Genomic DNA, 18,031 nt, shown 5'->3' on the forward strand with positions numbered 1-18,031 from the left:
AACCTCCACCAGAGTCCAAGGCGCCCCTCCCTTCCCTGGCCCCTCACATCCAAAAAATAGCCAGGCCCCATCGATTCTTCCTTAGTGGCATTCCTATCACCATGCCCTGACACCACTCGAACACAGGCCCTCACTTTCAGGACTCAGCACGTCTTCCTTCTGACTGACCTTCTGATTCCGGTGTTTGCTGTTTCCAAATTCCACAGACTGCCTGAGATGACTGTGCCAACAGTCAAATACAGCCCCATTATCTAGGACCTACAGTCTAATGGTCCAGTCTCCATCTGGAGGCACCTCGTGAACTAGCTCCATCATATGACTTCCATGCTGTTCGCTCTCTCTCATTAACACCTACCTAAGCCTCAGGTCTCCTTATAAATGTCCTCTTCTCTGGGAATTTTTCTGAATCACTTGACACTCAAATCATTTGAGACCATGACCATTCCTCTGCCACAGGGCTTCACTGTACCTTGAACTTGCCCAACAAGAACACATTATAATTGCTTCTATAGTTGCCTCCCCATCCTACTTAACCCTGCCAAGACTGTGAGTTTTGTGAATACAACTGACTTATATTTTATGCTATCACTGAGGACATACAGAGGCCTAGCCTCTTCTACCTTACCTCTTAAACAAGCTGTACGACTACATGACGAAAAAAATTTCCACCTGCTCTACTGACATCTGGAGAGACTGGATGAAATTTTGCTGCTCTTGGTTCTACTACAGAATAGTGTAGACTGTTTTCACAGTGTATTCACAACAGAAGGCATGAATGACTGGAAGTGGATGATTTCCCAGCTAATGCAGGAGTAAACATGTCCTTAATATGTATGACGAGAAAATAACGCTGATAATGATGTCTACCTTTTATTCCTATTATAAACATTTATGGAGTACCAACACAAACTTGGCTCAGTCACAGACATTTAGTGCAGTGAGTGAGGTTATACACAAGGCACTTTGGGAGTGCAAACTTGGATGTGACAAATCACCCCATCCCACTCCCAGCTCCGGCCTGCTAGAAGAGCTCTTTCAGGGGCTCCCTGCTTGGTTGGTTAAGCAAAGCATATAATTGTGGCAGATACCGGCTAGCAGGATCCATGGCCACTGCGAATGCTCAAGACTCGAGAGAAATACACATGGACTACCAAGTCCTGTGGAGGAATAGGGACGGCACGGCTACCCTCTCAAGGGGAGGGGGCCTCCGAGTGGCCTGGCCACTCTCTCCAAGGAGAGCACCCCAAGCCACAGCCTGAGTAGGCTTTTATTAGGTAGTATTGGGTAGGAACACGGATACAGCTTATTAACCAATGTCTAGCAGTGAGGATCAAACAGACAGATAACGTTCAAAGGGCTAAAAAGGGCTCTCACTGAGTTGGGGTCTTATCACCTAAAAGACTACAGAACCTAAGAGGCTAAGTTCATTTTCTTCCCGGGCCTTCATAATCTAATTAAGAGCATCCTCAGCAAAGCAGGCTTCACAGGATTTTACATATCTTTTTATCAGGCCTAATCATCTTGGGAAGTCTGCTGTCCTCAGTTTTGGATTGCACCACTCCTTGTTTATTGTCACAGGCTTGAGTTGGGCAGAGGAGACAAAGGCAGCCAGGAGATCTGGATGTTTCACAGGCAGAATGAGGACTCAGGCTTTGTCAAAGCCAAGGGGCAGGGGTCGATCACCCCCTCTTTTCCACAAGCCCCTGAGTTTTTCCCTGAGGGCCTTCCCACATAATCATGCCTGTCTTAAGTCCATCCTCCTCTGAGGAATCTTACCAGTCATTGGCTAACTGACCAAGCAATGGGGGCCAGGCAAGGAACAGGCAGTGCTCCTGCCAGGGAGATAAGCTTGTCTCCTTAGTGTCTCCTGGTCCGGAGGTCTCCCACTCAGCCTTAGCCACAGAGGGGTTATAGCTCCTGAAACCCAGCAGGGCAGTTCCCAACATATAATAACATTTTCCTCTTCCCCATGTCTTCCCTCCTCCCCTCAGGGTCCATAACAGTCTTGGTCTTCCTTTTCCCTCAAACTTGATCAATAATCACTTGCCATAAACACTCTGAGAGAAACTAAAAGATTAGCTTGGACTACAGCAATAAATTTAAAATCTTTTCCTTTTTTTTGCTACAACTACAGTAAAAAAATAATATCTTATATCTTAACCTACCACACACACATGCACTAACACACACATATTCTAGAAACACAACTTCCACAAAAGTATAGGCAATCTAGTTCATTTAAAAAATGACTGGCTACAACACACTAAATTGATTTTCTAACTCTAATGCACCCTGAAGAACATCTGGTCTATTCTGACTACAGAACTCTAACCTGGCTTAAAATGGAAGAAATTAGTTGCTCAGATACAACTATAAGCTAATATCTGAAAACTGGCAACTCTGTCAATGTCTACACACCAGAACACCAAGAACACACACCAGAACACCAAGTGAATGTAATGAAAAATAGTCTGCCAGGGCTGCCATGACAAAAAAACACTGACTAGTGGTCTTACAAACAACTATTATTTTTTCTCACAGTTCTAGATGCTAGAATTCTAAGATAAAGGTTCCAGCACACAGGCATCTTCTCACTACGGCTCCACATGGCCTTAGTGTGTGCACAGGGCAGCTGTGGGGAGAGGGCACACTCTGGTGTCTCTTTGTATAAGGACAACAGTCCTACAAGATCAGCATTCCACCCTGATGAACTCCTTTAGCCTTAATTACTTTCTTGGAGGCCCCATCTCAAATACAGCCAAACAAAAGGGTTAGTACTTCAACATATGAATTTGAAGAGATATAAACATTCCATCTATAACAGTAGGCTACACTTATATTAGCTGTCACAACCCTAAGACAAAAGCAAAACTAAATACACTCCCTCTCAAGACAATCTGAGAATAATTGTATTAAGTAGCTCAGAAAGACTCTTTCATGCAAAAGGAAAAAGCTAAAAGGGAAAATTTTAGTTTTATTGGCACAAAAATAATGCTACAAGACATTAATGCAGAAGAACCCTGAATCACAAAACATGAGGTTAAGTATGATTCAAGTCACCTTGCTTCAACAATTCCTCAAACCTAACAATAAGGGAAGAGGCAAACCTATGCAATATTACAACAAACTCAAAAGGTCATAGAGGATCTCAAAAACACAGCACAGGCGGTCAGGCATGGCCTGGGCTAAATGAAGGCAGCATGCTAAGGACCAGTGGCCCTGCTGGCTGGATGAGACGGTTGTATGGACTCCCACAGCCCAGAACAGCAAAGCTTCTTCACCAAGGATCTTGTTCTCACTATTTTTTTATCTTTCACATAGGGAAAATTTTATTAAACAGAATTATGACAAATAGGTTCTTTATTATTTTAAATGTTTAAAAAAAAGTATTAAAGAAACTCCAAGTCGCCCTGGCTGGCGTAGGTCGGTGGATTGAGCGTGGGCTGCGAACCAAAGCATCGCAGGCTCAACTCCCATTCAGGGCACATGCCTGGGTTGCAGGCCACAGCCCCCAGCAACCGCACACTGATGTTTGTTTCTCTCTCTCTCTTTCTGTCTCTCTCTCTCTCCCCACTTCTCTCTCTAAAAATAAATAAATAAAATCTTAAAAAACATACAAACTCCAAGTCAAGAGGGTGGAATAGCTAAAAACTGCTTGCTTCCTCCCATAACTACATCAAACTTATAACTAAATTATAGAACAAGCATCACTGAGAACTACTAGAAGACTAGATGAACAGAAGTCTTATATCTTAGGATATAAATATGAAGAAGCCACATCAAGACTGGTAGGAGGGGCAGAGATGTGGAACAGGCAGGTCTCACACCCACGTGTGGTGGTTAAGAAACAAGAGGGATGTCAAGGATGCAACGGCGCCCCTGGGGAGCGAGGAGTCCTAACCCCAGAGTTCCCAAGCCCAGGGTCCAGTGACGGGAAGAGAGTTCCTGATAACCTCTGGCTGTGAAAAACTGTGGATGTTGCGACTGAGTGAGACAGAGGGCTGCTGGAGACTTAGACACAGCAAGTCTTAAAGAGCCTGCGCATGGACTTGACTCACTGATGGGCCCACTTGAGCTCCAGTGCTGGGCCAGCAGCTTGAAAAGTGCCAGGGGCACACGGGGAGGAACTGAATTGGCTAGCTTCCAAGCAGCTCACACCTGGAACATAAGTGCTGGCAGATACCATTACCCCTTTGTTGAACCCCCTCCCCAGAAAGCTGGCATGCACAGCCGGGCACCCAGTCTGAGTCTCCAACAACCTTGCTAACATTGTTGGCCCACTCTGGTATTCCCAGAGACCCTGCCCTACACAACACGAATACCTGGCCCGAAAATCTACCAATGGTTTTCCATGCACATGAGCTGTCTTGGCTCATGCTAGAAACATTCTGAAAATATCTCAAAGGTCCACAAACTCCAAACAAGCAGCAACTGGCTTCAATGTGCCCTGTACCTCTTGCTAAACAGCCCCAAGCCCAGCACTAGTAGCTACCTGTCTTGCTTCATAGCTTAGCCTCTGCCAGGTGCCCCCAAGACCAGCACACATGGCAATCATCTGCAAATCACTTTGTACTCCTACCACTGGCTCTGGGCCAGGGTATAGGCAGCAGCTGACCTTGACCTGCTCCAGAGACCCTCCCAAAAGGCCCCAGAACCAATATACCTGGTGGCCGACTTCAGGCCACACTGGAGCACCGCCCAACCAGCTCCACAAACAACACACACAAAGGGCAGACTTGGTGGGCACCAGAGCCCCACTGAAGTGAGTACCATTCTGTGGGGTCAGCCCCCACACAACAGCTCCTCCACTGTAGTCACTGCCATTCCTCACTGCAAATCAGTTTGAGGGTCAACACACCACCTGATGATGTGCCAAATGCAATTCTGGCTCCACTGCAACAGGAGGGCTCACACAACCCACACAAGGGACACCTCTGGAGCACCCAGCTAAGGTGACCAAAGAGACTGTGCCGCTGGGCCCCACAGGTCACCTACTATATAAGACCTCTCGGCCTAGACTTGGAGATGTAGCAGATCTACCTAATACACAGAAACAAACACAGGGAGGCAACCAAAATGAGGAAACAAAGAAATATGTCCCAAATCAAAGAACAGCATACAACACTAGAAACTGAACTAAACAAAATGGAGACAAGCAATCTACCAAATGCAGAGTTCAAAACACCGGTTATAAAAATGCTCAATGAACTTAGAAGAATTAATGAACTCAATGAGAACTTCAACAAAAAGATAGAAAACAAAAATGGAGATAGAATATATTTTTAAAAAAACAGTCAGAACTGAAGGATGCAATAACTGAAATGAATAATTCATCAGAGGGCATCAGTGTGGATTAGATGAAGCCGAGGACCGAACCAGAGACCTGGCAGACAAGGAAGCAGAGCACACCCAATCAAAACAGCAAAAACAAAAAGGAATTTAAAAATTGAGTGCAGTGTAAGGGGCCGCTGGCAACAACATTCACATCATAGGGGTATGCGAAGGAGAAGAGAGAGAGCAAGGGATTGAAAACCTAATTGTAGAAATACTGATGGAAAACTTCCCTAATCAGGAGAAGGAAATATAGACACACAAGTCCAGGAAGCACAGAGCATCCCAAACAAGAGAAACCCAAAGAGGCCCACACCAAGATATCATAATTAAAATGCCAAAGGTTAAAGGACAAGAGAGACTCTTAAAAGTAAAACAGTTAATTATGTACAAAGGTGCTCCCACACACTGTCAAGCTGATTCCTCAACAGAAATCCTTCAGGCCAGAAGAGAATGGCATGAAAAATTCCAAATCATGAAAAACAAGGGCCTACAATCAAGGTTACTCCACCCAGCAAGGCTCTCACTTAGAACAAGATAGATTAAAAGCTTCCCAGACAAGAGGACACTAAAGGAGTTCGCCACCACACCAGAATGACAGTAGCCCACCCCTGACCTTTACTAACTTTTTGGTATTAATCTACCTTATGGTGATATAATTCATACACTATAAAATTCAGCCTTTTAAAATGTGCTATTTTTCCAGTGGTATAATCACATATATGCACAACCAACACCACCATATAACTCAAGAACGTTTCATCACCCCAAAAAGAAATCCCATAGCTATTAGCAGTCACTTCCCAGTCTGTTCTTCCCCTAGACCCTGGCAACCACCAATATATCTCCTATCTCTACGGATTTACCTGTTCTGGACATTTTATATAAATGGATCATACAATAGGTGGCCTTCTGTGCCTGGTTTTCACCTGGTACCGTGTTTTCAAAGTTCATCTGTGTCCACTTTTTTAAAAAACTATTTTTAATGAAGAAACTGAATAAAAAACTAGGCAGAGGAGCATGAACCTCTATGGATCCATCATCTAGCCTCTACAATGCTCAACCCATCCACACACCATGTACTCCACCTTTTTTTATTTCGAATTGAATTCCAGCTGCTACATTGTTTCTGTATAAATATTTCCATAAGGACATATCATCCTAGCTACTCTAACACTAGCCCCCGATTTGTGTTTGCCTTCTGATTTTAACGGCCTACCTCTATGAAGAACTGAATTCTCCTTTGCTAGGCATGACTGACTTAAGAGATACACCGGATTCGCATAACTGTTCTGCCTAATAAAACTACTGAAGAAGAAAAATGGAAATAGAACCATGAACCAAAATCTCAGAAAACTTTCTCTAGAGGCCAAGGTTCCAAGTGATTTAAAATCTGATAAATACTTCAGTATTTCATTTCCCCTGACAGTCAGAAACACTCATATGGAGGTTGTTTACTTTTTAGTTTTCCTTTGTCATTCCAGGAAAGGACTAGAGGTTATTACAAGGGTGTTTTGCTTTTGTTTTCAGCATGCACCAATTACAATCCAGAAAGCACTTGAAGTGCCTACATGAGGACTAAATACAATGTAATTTCACACAAAAAAGAAAGTTTATAAACCCAACAGACAGAATGTACAGTTTTTTAAATGTTTGTTTTAGCAAAGGTAGCCAAAAAGCAGATATTCACTATTATAAGGTGAAGGGAAAATAAAGAGGGAAGAGAAGAAGAAAGTAGTAAGGGTAAGGACAGAAGAATGGGAGAAGAATGCATATTTGAATTATCTTACCTTTTTGTGAGCAATCAGGAGGCAATTGGAATGTTCATGCTCACAAGCAATTTCATAGTCAGGGATCAGAGCCACCAATTCACGGACAAAGCGCACCACTTCCTCATGCCAGGGCACGTTGGCCATGGTGAGACTGCTTGCCGAACTCTCTCCGCAGTAGGTAACACCCTGTGGAAACATCACAACAGTTAGAGACAATTACTTAAATGTCATAGAGAAAGTTTCTGAGCCAAAAAGCCTTTTGGAGGTCATCCAGTCCAATCCCATCTGTATTTTAAAGTGAAGAAAGTGCCACAGAGATGATAACATTTTCTTGGGAGCTAATGCAAGTCGATAGTGACAAAGACAGCACTGGGGCTCCCCGGCCGATGTTCTTTTCACCCTGTGACAACGCCGCTGCGTGGGCACCTGTGCTTGTGTCGTGTCACAGTCTCTGCTGCCTAGTCACAGGATGTGTTTGAACCAGTGACATATCTTTCTGTTTAGATTCATTTTGACACTGTAATGGATTAACTCTCGGGGAAGTACAGTCCCCTTACTATAATAATTCAGGCATAGTTGACACCCATAAAAATTCACTGAACAATCTACTCACTGGGAAAATAAATTCAGTTACCATTCTCTGGTATAGCTTAGATTTGAGGTTTGTGAAATTTCTATAAAATGCTGGATATGGATCCCATTATTATTATTTATTCGGTAAGGATATGACTTTGTAATGTATTTTGTATATGGATCTATGCACACATAAACAGAGAATCATGCCAAACAGGAAATACTTCTGTGGATACCCATACAGACACTTAAGCACACCTACATATGCATACATGCTTCTCAACTTCACAGAAATCCCTATGCTGTGAGTTAACTTTGGTTCTGTTTTGAACTGTACTTGACAGCCCAGGCACATAAAACCCAAGTTTTATAACTAAGTTCTCTACTTGGTCAATTATATAATGATAAATAATTAATGTTCTAATAATAATGGGTATCTTCATTTTGTAGGCTCTTCAGATACCCCAGAATCAAGTTATTCTAACTTTCCCAACAAATGGTTAGAATACTCTAGATATGCTACTAGTAAGTAAGGAATACTGAAATGAAAAATGTACACTACTCACATACACTGTCTATCTGTCTGTCTCGTTCATTCTCTCTTTCACACACAGACCCACACAGACACACCACATACTGCAGGGGGAAGAATGACATTAAGTGAAAAACCCACAAATGAACACTGCAGAGTGACCTTGACCCTACAGATGGCAGAGCTGGGAAATGGCCAAAAACTCAGATGAGCTCTGCAAAACACTCTATTCCAGATGGCTATTCGAAAAGAGGGCTGGGATACCAAACCGAGATGACCTTTGCTGAACAACAACCTTAAGTGACCCAGCTTAGTTATGATAAACAAGAGAATCTTCTCTGTTAGTCCAATAATTTATTGAATTCATTACACAGAGAGTCTGAGTTTTTGATTAATTAAAAAAGCAAATAATAGTTTAAAAAATCTTTTAAGAAAGCATGGCTGAAAAACTGCTACACATATCCATATGTATTAAAAAAAGTGACTTATTGACAGATCAAGTCGGTCATAAAAATGAACTTGACTTCGATTTTAATACTGTTCGTGATGTATAAATTATATGAACAACCATGTACGAAGCAGTTAATTCTAAGGAATTGATTTTTAATATTTAAAAAGTTAGTTCATTGAGGCAGAGGTTTTAGATAACATCTTATATTCATGACAATGGGTTTGGAAAGTATTTTAATATTTCTTATTCGGCAACAATAAATCATGAAACATTAAGGAGAGACTGGGCTTGGAAATGAAATTAAAGAATGAATGCCACAGTTCACTGTACTTTTCCATACAGTCACATGATGCTTTTTAAAAAATTTGTATTTTAATTATTTTCAACATTTTTTCTTTTGATTCTAGACAGAGGGGAAAGGGGGGGAAAAAAGAGAGACTGATGTAGAAACATCAATTACCTCCTGCACACACCCCAAGGAGGTACCAGACCCACAACTCCAGCATGTGCCCTGACCAGGAATCAAACTGGTGACCCTTCAGTTTGCAGGATAGCGCCCCACCAACTGAGCCACAGTGGCCAGGGCTCGCACGATGCTTTATAACACTTTCCAAAGCACTTTCACGTAAAAGTTCTCACTCTAGCCAAACAAAGTCTTTTGAGGCAGGCAGTACGGGGTAACTGGCTGAGCCGCCCACAGAACCTGAGCCTTCACCATGACAGAAATGCTTCAGGCAGAAACCGGCCTCAGTGAATTCATTTGTGGAGCCACTTCCGGAAACCTCTGAGCCCTAATTACAGTTTGGTTCCTAATGCCCTTGCTCTGTGGTGCTCTCTCCTTTGCTTTGACTGCTTTACTTCTTCCAATACTCTAGTCTCCCAATGACTTGTCCTGACTTTATTCCTGGTCACACTTAACCTTGAATTGTCTAAAAACACTTCATTTTCTCTCACGGCATGGCTGTCTACCACCTGCTCATCCCACCAGCACCCCACACACCCTCTCCATTTATCACCAGCATCAAGTTCTTCCCTCACAACTCTGAAAAAAGAACCACCTCGAGAAAATAGATGGGCATAATGTGGCAACTGAATAGCAGTCACAGACTCCAGAATCTGTAGGCTGAGGAGTAACAAGTAGACCCAAAGAAAGCTCCTACAGAACGGGACCACTTACTCAACTTGGGGTTTGGAGTGAATAGCATAACCCACGCCGTTACACTGTGCCTTTCTGCTGGATCTCTCTGCTGTAGGAGATGGGGCCATACGCATACGGTCTGTTTTTACTGGCTGCTGGGAAGTTTACCCGGGGAGTCAAGATCTGTGGGTCTTTTGGCAGCTTGCTATTCTAATTAAACTGACCGGGTGTCTAAAGATTCCTGATACTGTTTCTATTCCCTATTGTCAACATAAGAAACACTCAAATGTAGAGAATTTCTGTGAGTTTGTTTCAGCCAAACTGAGTTGGCAATTGCCAGGAAGCAAAACCTCAACAAGTTGAGAAAATGCTCTGGAGAATAGCAGTTTAGCACCTTATTTTATACATTACAATCAAAAGTGGAGGCATAAGAGGGTTACATAAAATCCACTGGCAATAGATTAGGGAGGTGTGAGGAAGCAAAGCAGGGAAACCTCTGGGATTGGATAAAAAGTAAAACAGACACTAACTTTTACATTGGTGAGTACAGGATAGTTCATAGTCAACAATTAACATGATAACAATAACAATGAGGGCTCTGTGGAAACCTCTGGTGCAGGGCCTGTGCTTTGAAGGGTCTGGAGGAAAAAGGAAAGTGGATATTCTATTCTAAAGGTGTGTTCTCATAGATGGAAAAAGACAACAGACAGGCTCAGTTAAGGTAAAGACTGACCTTTGTTAGGGAAAAATACCAGCCTAGGACATAACCAACTACCATGATCTGCTTTTAGTTAGAAAGTTTCCATTTCAAACCATCCCATGGTTACTTCAGGTCTCTGAGTTTGCAAGGCCACCACACAGGCCTCCCCCTGAGTTTCTCAGGTTTAGTATGTGGCCCCTTTTCTTCCACACTACAGTCTGAGGAGAAAAGAAATGTCCTTATGATATTTTGCAGCAATACACATCACACATGTCATTCGTATATCCTGAATATGCTTCAACAGCTCCCCCGACAGACTACAGCCCAAGCTTCTCAACGCGGCTTCAAGGTCTTATTGGACCGTCCCTCTCCACACCCAGTCTTTACCTGGCCAAATTCCCCATCATCTCTTCAATCTCCAGTCAGGAACCCCAACCACATGTGACCTCAACATCATCACACCTTGTGCATATCCTTTACCAGAATACTGGAATATCAAGTCTAAATTCTGAGCCTATTCCTCTCTGTATCCCCAAACAATCTATGCCAAATGACCTAAAGATCAAGGGAAAGATTCTTCTAAATGATAATAAACCCCAGAATTCTTTTTGATCTAATGTAAAATTTCATCCACATGACTCAAAATTTTTCTAGTCCTTAACAATCATGAGCCAACTGACCAACACTAGTAGGTACTGCTACATACATGAACAGCGGGCTCTATTCCTTATCTTTGTGTGCAGAAGGAGTGAGACTGTGCTAAAAATTGTTTTGCAAGATGCATCCTGCAAGGACTGAGCTCTGCAGACAGTTGCAGTGCTACGGGTAAGAGAGTTTTAAATCATAAATCACTGGACAACAAATAATTACAGAGCACTTACAATTCTCAAGGTGCAATGCTAGCAGAGAATATAAAGGCAGTGTTTCATTTATAAGTAGACTGTATTGTGAAAGTTTTTCAATGAGACAGATGCTTGTGACATGAAACACATTTTCACAAACAAGCAAGCCAATAATGATAGTTAAAATTCTCAGGTTAGCAAATAAAGGCCTATTTAAGCCTAATGAAGCTAAAATATAAGTTAATTTACAGGGAATATAACAGAAAAAAATATTTTACAAGATTAGCAAGGAAAGAAAAGAGGAAATCAATATAATAAATAGCTTCTATTGATTTAAATAAATGTGCTTAATGGAAAGTGAGTTAAACATTTACAGAATCCAGACATACCCATATCTCCACTGATTTCTCAAAACAAAGCTATGAAATTTCTATTATTCTAATTTTCATCTTGAGGAAGTTTACATCGGAGGAAGATAGCAACTAGTCCCCCCAGCTCCTTCCAGACCCTTCACAAATGTATCAAAGCTGTGTTCTTCCACCTTCCCCATTTGAGAAACCAGTGTATGCAGATTGTGAGAGACTCCTGCACCCCGACACACTCACACGTCCAGGAAATACAGAGAAAGGATAGGCACGATGCTGTGTATGCTTCTGCAGAGAGCCCCAGGCGTACCAATACTGGGGTGGCCTGGGGTCTGATAGTACTATCAATTTCACATCTTCAGAACCTTTATGTGACCGTGAGGTACTATTAAATTTTAATGCCAACCCTTTTGAGGGACAGGTCCTGGAAGACTTTTTCTTTCCACCAACAGTATAGGTAAGGGATAATTCTCCAAGTGCCATTCTGTGTCAGTGGGTAAATTCTGTCTTAATTCAGCCTTTCGCTGAAGTTAAAAGGGAGTCGTCTTTTGTCCTTTAAACCTCAGTCCTGTCTCTGCCGGAGCTATGGAGTACCACCAAGGAGGTATCTTCTTCTACCCCTAAGGAATCCCCTTAGAGACCTGACTGCGTTCTCAGATGGGCTATGTTCTCTGAAGTGTGTTTCTCATAATATATTTACTTCTGTGTTTGGTTTTGGAGGACTTTGAGGTCATCTTAGCCTGCCATATTGCTAGGCTTTACAAATGTTTTCGGGGGGGCGGGGGGTGTTAAAACTCTGTTCTAGAAAATTTTAACTTTAACTAATAAAACAATAGCTTGCCTTTTCAGACATTAAATAGTTTAACCTTACTGAACAGGAAAGTATGTCTTCTCCATTTACTGATTTCATTTCAGTCACCTGAACTATGAAAGCAATATATGCTCACTAAAATATCACAACACAGGGGTATAAAAATTAAGCCTTTCCTTCCTCTTGGATCAAATAGAACACTGTTAACAGTCTAGTATATGTCCTTCCATACTTCTCTTATATAAATAGATCTCAACATACAAAAAGTATAATCAAATAATAAATATTATTTTGTAACTTGACCTGAATAGCATACTATATTCGGTGAACATCCCTTTTCCTACTTCAGTTTGAAAGGAAGATGTCCGTTAACCCGTCAGACAAATGAGAGCTGGATTTCACAGTGCGACCCAATGTGCAGCGGCCCCAGCACGTCCCCTGCATGAGACACGCTGATCGTCACCATGTTTTCCCTGGTACAACACAAATTGTTATCTACTAATATTCTATCATTTAAATAAGACATTTTACAATTATCATTAGATTATACATTTCTCCAAGAATTTTCAAATGAAATCTCTCAGTGTAGCTCTCTTACTTTTGTAGACTTTGCCTTGTTCCATAAGACATCCATTTGCCAAATGGTATGTCTATATTAAATTTTCATCTGCTTGCTTTGACGAGGCCTGGCACATGGAGCAAGCTCAGAATATTTGTTGAATGCAGGGATAAAATAGCAAAATAGAAATACTGTTTGAAAGAAACTATGTTATTATAATGTCTCAGGCACAGACAGAAGGTTTTATATATTTCCTAGTTATGTTCATAATTTGCCCAACGAAAAAATAATCATCAAAGAATTACACTGTTGCCCTGACTGATGTGGCTCGGTTGGTTGGGCGTCATCCAGCAGGGTGAAATGAAAGCTCCTTGATTTGATTCCGAGTCAGGGCACACGCCTGGGTTGCAGGTACAGTCCCCAGTTGGGGTGCATACAAGAGGCAGTCAACTGACGTTTTTTTCTGGCATTGATATTTCTCTCCCTCTCTCTCCCCCTCCCTTCCCGTTTCTCTAAAAACAAATAAATACAGCGGTACCTCAGTACTCATCATTAATTCAGTCCAGAACTCATGACGAGTGCCAAAATGGACAAGTACCGAACGATGAAGCATTTTCTCCTGCAGGGCACGTCATGACTCATAAAAGTTCTAACAGGTGTGGCAAGTCCTGAGCAAGCACAGAGTGCTGAAACATTTTTTTCTCGTCAAAATGTGATGTATACAGGGTTTGATGAGTTCTGAAGCCAATGTGTGCCAAGGTATGACTGTAAAATCTTTTGAGATTTTATTTATTTTTACAGTGAGGGAAAGGTAGAGAGAAAAAAAGGGAGAGAAACACTGACGTGTGAGAGAAACATCAATTGTCTGCCTCTCACGTGCCTCCAACCAGGGACCTGGCCCACAACCCAGGCATGTGTCCTTACCAGGAATCGAACCAGTGACCTCTCATTAGCGGGCAGGCATTCAGCCTACTGAGCCACACCAGCCAGGGCTAAAATCTTTTTTTTTTTTTTAAAGAATTACACTGTTTACACAGTAGCCATCTTTCTTTAAGAAATAAATTGGTTGATCCTTTTCAGATTATAAAATATCTTGTTCATTATAGAATACATGAAAGAAAATAAAAGAAGGAAAATGAAAATAGATGGCCATGTTATCCAGCCAAACTGCTTTATAACAGGTTTTACTGCAATATAATTTGAGACAGCATTCTTTAATAGCTAAATCATAAATTAAAACACCATTAATCTCCTATGCTGGAAAGGTTCGCTTAAGCCAACATATATATTTCAGATGTAGTTTGTATCTTTGCTTCATTAAAGAGCAATTTCCAAGAAAAGAGTGCCTTTGACCTGACTACAGATAAAATGCCACACACTCAGACAGTGGTATTTCTTCTACCTGTTCCCACTTCCCAACCCTTCAGAGCACAGGAAGAGAGAAAGCTGAACTTACTAAAAGAGAGCTGTAAAACTCTGAAATATCCTCCGATTCAATACAGAGTACATTCAACTTCATAAATATTAACTGAAAAGTGGAGCTTTCAGAGATGGGGTGAATTTCCTGGTCACTTTCTCTCATCTGGTGGATTCTTAGTTGCCCAAGAAAGCCATATGCCTCCTGCCACTCCACAGCTTTAACTACCATCTCATGCTGATGACTCCCAAATCATTATTGCCAACTGTCTTATTGCTGACCTCCACACTTACATAGTCATTGCCTGTTTGATCCTATATCTGGATATTTAAAAAATACCTCAAATTTAATGAGGTCAACATAGAATGTGTGAAATTACTTCCCAGACATAACCTCTCTCCCACGCTGATCGTGCCATCTCAGTAAACTGTTTCATATCCAACAACTGTTTAAGCCAAGTATCTGGTGCCATTCTTGATTCCCTTTGTTCTGTCACTCCCTGCATATCATCTAGCAATAAGTTCTGCTGGCTCTATTTCCAAAACTTATCCCAAATGCAGCACTCTTCTCCAACCATATTACCAATGACCTTCCCTAAACCATCACCTCTCTTGCTTGGATTAAGCAACGGCTTTGTAACTGGTCTGCCTACTTCTACTATTGCCCGCTATAGTCTACTCATGCCAGCAGCAAGGTGATGTTTTAAAATCATACATCAGACCACATCACTCTCCAGCTTAAAACCTTCAGAAGTATACTTGGTATACAGAAAAGCTTACCATGGAAGTCAGTATAAAATCCAATTCTCTTATCCTTGCTTGGAAGGCCTAACAAAAGCTGGCACCAGCCCACCTCTCTGTTTTATCTTCTCTCACTGCCAACTCTGTGCACTATCTGTGCCATCTGCCAGAATGCTCTGACCCCGAGCCTTTGCATATTATCTTCTTAGTATTTCGGTATCAGTGCTGAGAAAGTTATCTTCTCAGAAAAGCCTTCTAGCTTATGAAATTCAGAAGAGCCAAACATAATATCTAGCAAAACAATACATGCATTTACCCTTGATACATCAATCCACTTACAGGAATCCATCCCAAAGAAACACTGGCAAAAACACGACACAGACAACCAGACATTATGAGCCTTTTGCTGGAAATATACAATACCACCAATGGAATAATCTTGAAATGCAAACACGCAGACACACAAATAAATCTGATTAATCTTCTCTTGATTTAAGTACCAATCCACAGGGAATATAGAAAGCAGAGCAAAACGCAATCAGCAGAATCTAAAATATAAATATGAGGAACTAGCCAGGATAAATAATCATTTTCTTCAACAAAATAAATTACAAGGAGGCAGAAACATGGAAGAGGAATTAGATTTTTTAAAAATTTAAGAGAAAAATAATCTAATTACAATGAATGGCTCTTATTTAGATCCAGATTCAAAAATACTGTTGAAATAGCTGGGCCAGTTTGAAACCTTGTATGTTCCAATACTTAAAAATTACTGTTCAAATTGTTTAGTTATGAGAATAGAATTCTAAATAAGTGTTTTAAAATGAGTGTATATCTTTAATTGTATATCTCTAATAGTTATATATTTAAACAGTTATGGATCAATGATATAATTTAGGGGTTTGCTTCAAAATAATACATTTTGGGGTTTTACTTCAAAATGGTAAAAGCAAGAAAATAGGTAGAGCTATAGCTGAAACATGAGTTGGTAATTTTTGAAGCTAGGTGATGGATGAATGAGGTCCATTAGGCAGTATCTCCATTTCTTATATATTTGAAGTTTTCCATAATAAAAATTTAAAAACCAATTACTCACCATAACATTTTTACTTTTTAGCATATTAATATTACTACAGTTAATGCTTAAATAGTAAAGGTCCACTTACAGGCAATTTTTTTCCAACAAATACTGTAAGTGATTTTCTCTTTCTTATAATAAAATTTTCTTTCCTTCGGCCTCCTTTATTGTAAGAGTACAGTATATGATACATATAACACTCAAAACATATGTTAATTAACTGATTATGTTATTGGGAAGGCCCTGGTCATAGTAGGCTATTAGTAGTTAAGCTTTTGGGGAATCAAAAGTTATACACAAAATTTCAAGTGTGCTCTTAACTCCCCATCGTTCAAGAGTCAACTGTACATAGTTTTGGATCATTCAGTTTGTGTTGACTGTCTACCTCTCACTGAAATATCATTAGCTTTGTAAGAACAAATGCTTGGCCTTTACCGCTACTATTCCCAATGGCTACGAGAGTCCCAGGTTCTTGATTAACATTTCTGAATGAATAAATAAAACATCTGGGATCTCCTGTAGAAGTTTAAAGATTTTTTAACTCTAGAATGGTCAACAAAGCATCACAGGGAAGTGCACAGCAGTGGCCAGCAGGGACTTACCTTCACTTCGATGAAGTCAGGACTCCCTAGAGACACCAGCTCGGCATAGGCTTGGAGCTCGTCCACATTCCAGGCTTTAACGAGAGTCAGCCTGTAGACAGTACGCTGTTGCTAAAACAAAGGAAAAGTCAACGTTGTTTTCATCTTGGTAGAAGTTACACCCAGGAAGACTTTCACATTTCTTCAACCCACAGAGAACCCAGGTAATGTGAAAGACAGCATGAACCTCTACAAATTCAAGTTATATTTTGTAGAAATATGAAAGAACTGTAAACAAAGTAATAAGAATCTCATAAGCCTTTTAAAAACAAAGAAAATGGCATATTTCTTTTCTTTCGCTCACAATAACTAACACTATTAGGTACCCAAAAGTTCCTTGCCAAATACACATTGAGTAAGATTTAGTAAAAAATGGTTAAGTTGACCAAATAGTTTTAGACTGTCAAAAATTAATTCAAATTGCCCTGGCTGGTGTGGTTCAGTGGCTTAAGTGCCAGACTGGCAACCAAAGGGTCGCTGGCTCAATTCCCAGTCTAGGGCTCATGCCTGGGTTGCAGGCTAGGCCCCCACACTGGGGGTGCTCGAGAGGCAAGCACACATTGATGTCCCTCTCTCCTCCCTCCCTCCCCCCCCTCTGAAAATAAATAAAATTTTTAAAAATTACTTTAAATAACCTTCAGGCTTTCAGTTACTAATCACTCATTATTTCTGATAAGAATTTATAATTATTCTTGACTTCTTTCCTATGTTCTCATTATTTAATGATCTCTTGTTGGCGGAACAGGCACATTCATGAACTGCCAGTGTTGCCATTTGCTACCACAAAACCCAGAGAGGTGCTGGTTTTCTGAAAAGCAATTAGACAACAGTCATCAAAGTCTTTTAAAAGTTTATATCCCTTGACTTTGTAGCTCCTTTCCAGAACTCAAGACAAATTAAAAGTTCAGAAATTTACCATATTTTGCCATGTATAATGCACAGCCACATTTTTGGCCCAAACTTTCAGGAAGAAATTTTTCATTTTAATTTTTTAATTCAATTTTTATTTATATTTACAAACAAAACTGATGATCATATTCCAGGGTATTATTTTGCATACAGATATTGTAATTGCTTTCTA

The 18,031-nt window shown here is 40.8% G+C and overlaps 1 protein-coding gene across 2 annotated transcripts in view; it reads right to left on the reverse strand.

Annotated features, from left to right (window-relative positions):
* LOC114503588 (S-adenosyl-L-methionine-dependent tRNA 4-demethylwyosine synthase TYW1) overlaps positions 1-18,031 on the reverse strand; it is a 172,415-nt gene that overhangs the window by 11,077 nt on the left and 143,307 nt on the right. For both annotated transcript variants that reach the window (XM_036020853.1, XM_028521249.2), the window contains exons 14-15: positions 16,912-17,022; positions 7,122-7,289 (exon numbers count right to left, since the gene is read on the reverse strand). In XM_036020853.1, the coding sequence (XP_035876746.1) occupies positions 7,122-7,289; positions 16,912-17,022 (279 nt within the window). The remainder of the gene's footprint in view (positions 1-7,121; positions 7,290-16,911; positions 17,023-18,031) is intronic.

This window comes from Phyllostomus discolor, chromosome 3 (assembly GCF_004126475.2).
Source record: "Phyllostomus discolor isolate MPI-MPIP mPhyDis1 chromosome 3, mPhyDis1.pri.v3, whole genome shotgun sequence".
NCBI lineage: Eukaryota > Metazoa > Chordata > Mammalia > Chiroptera > Phyllostomidae > Phyllostomus > Phyllostomus discolor.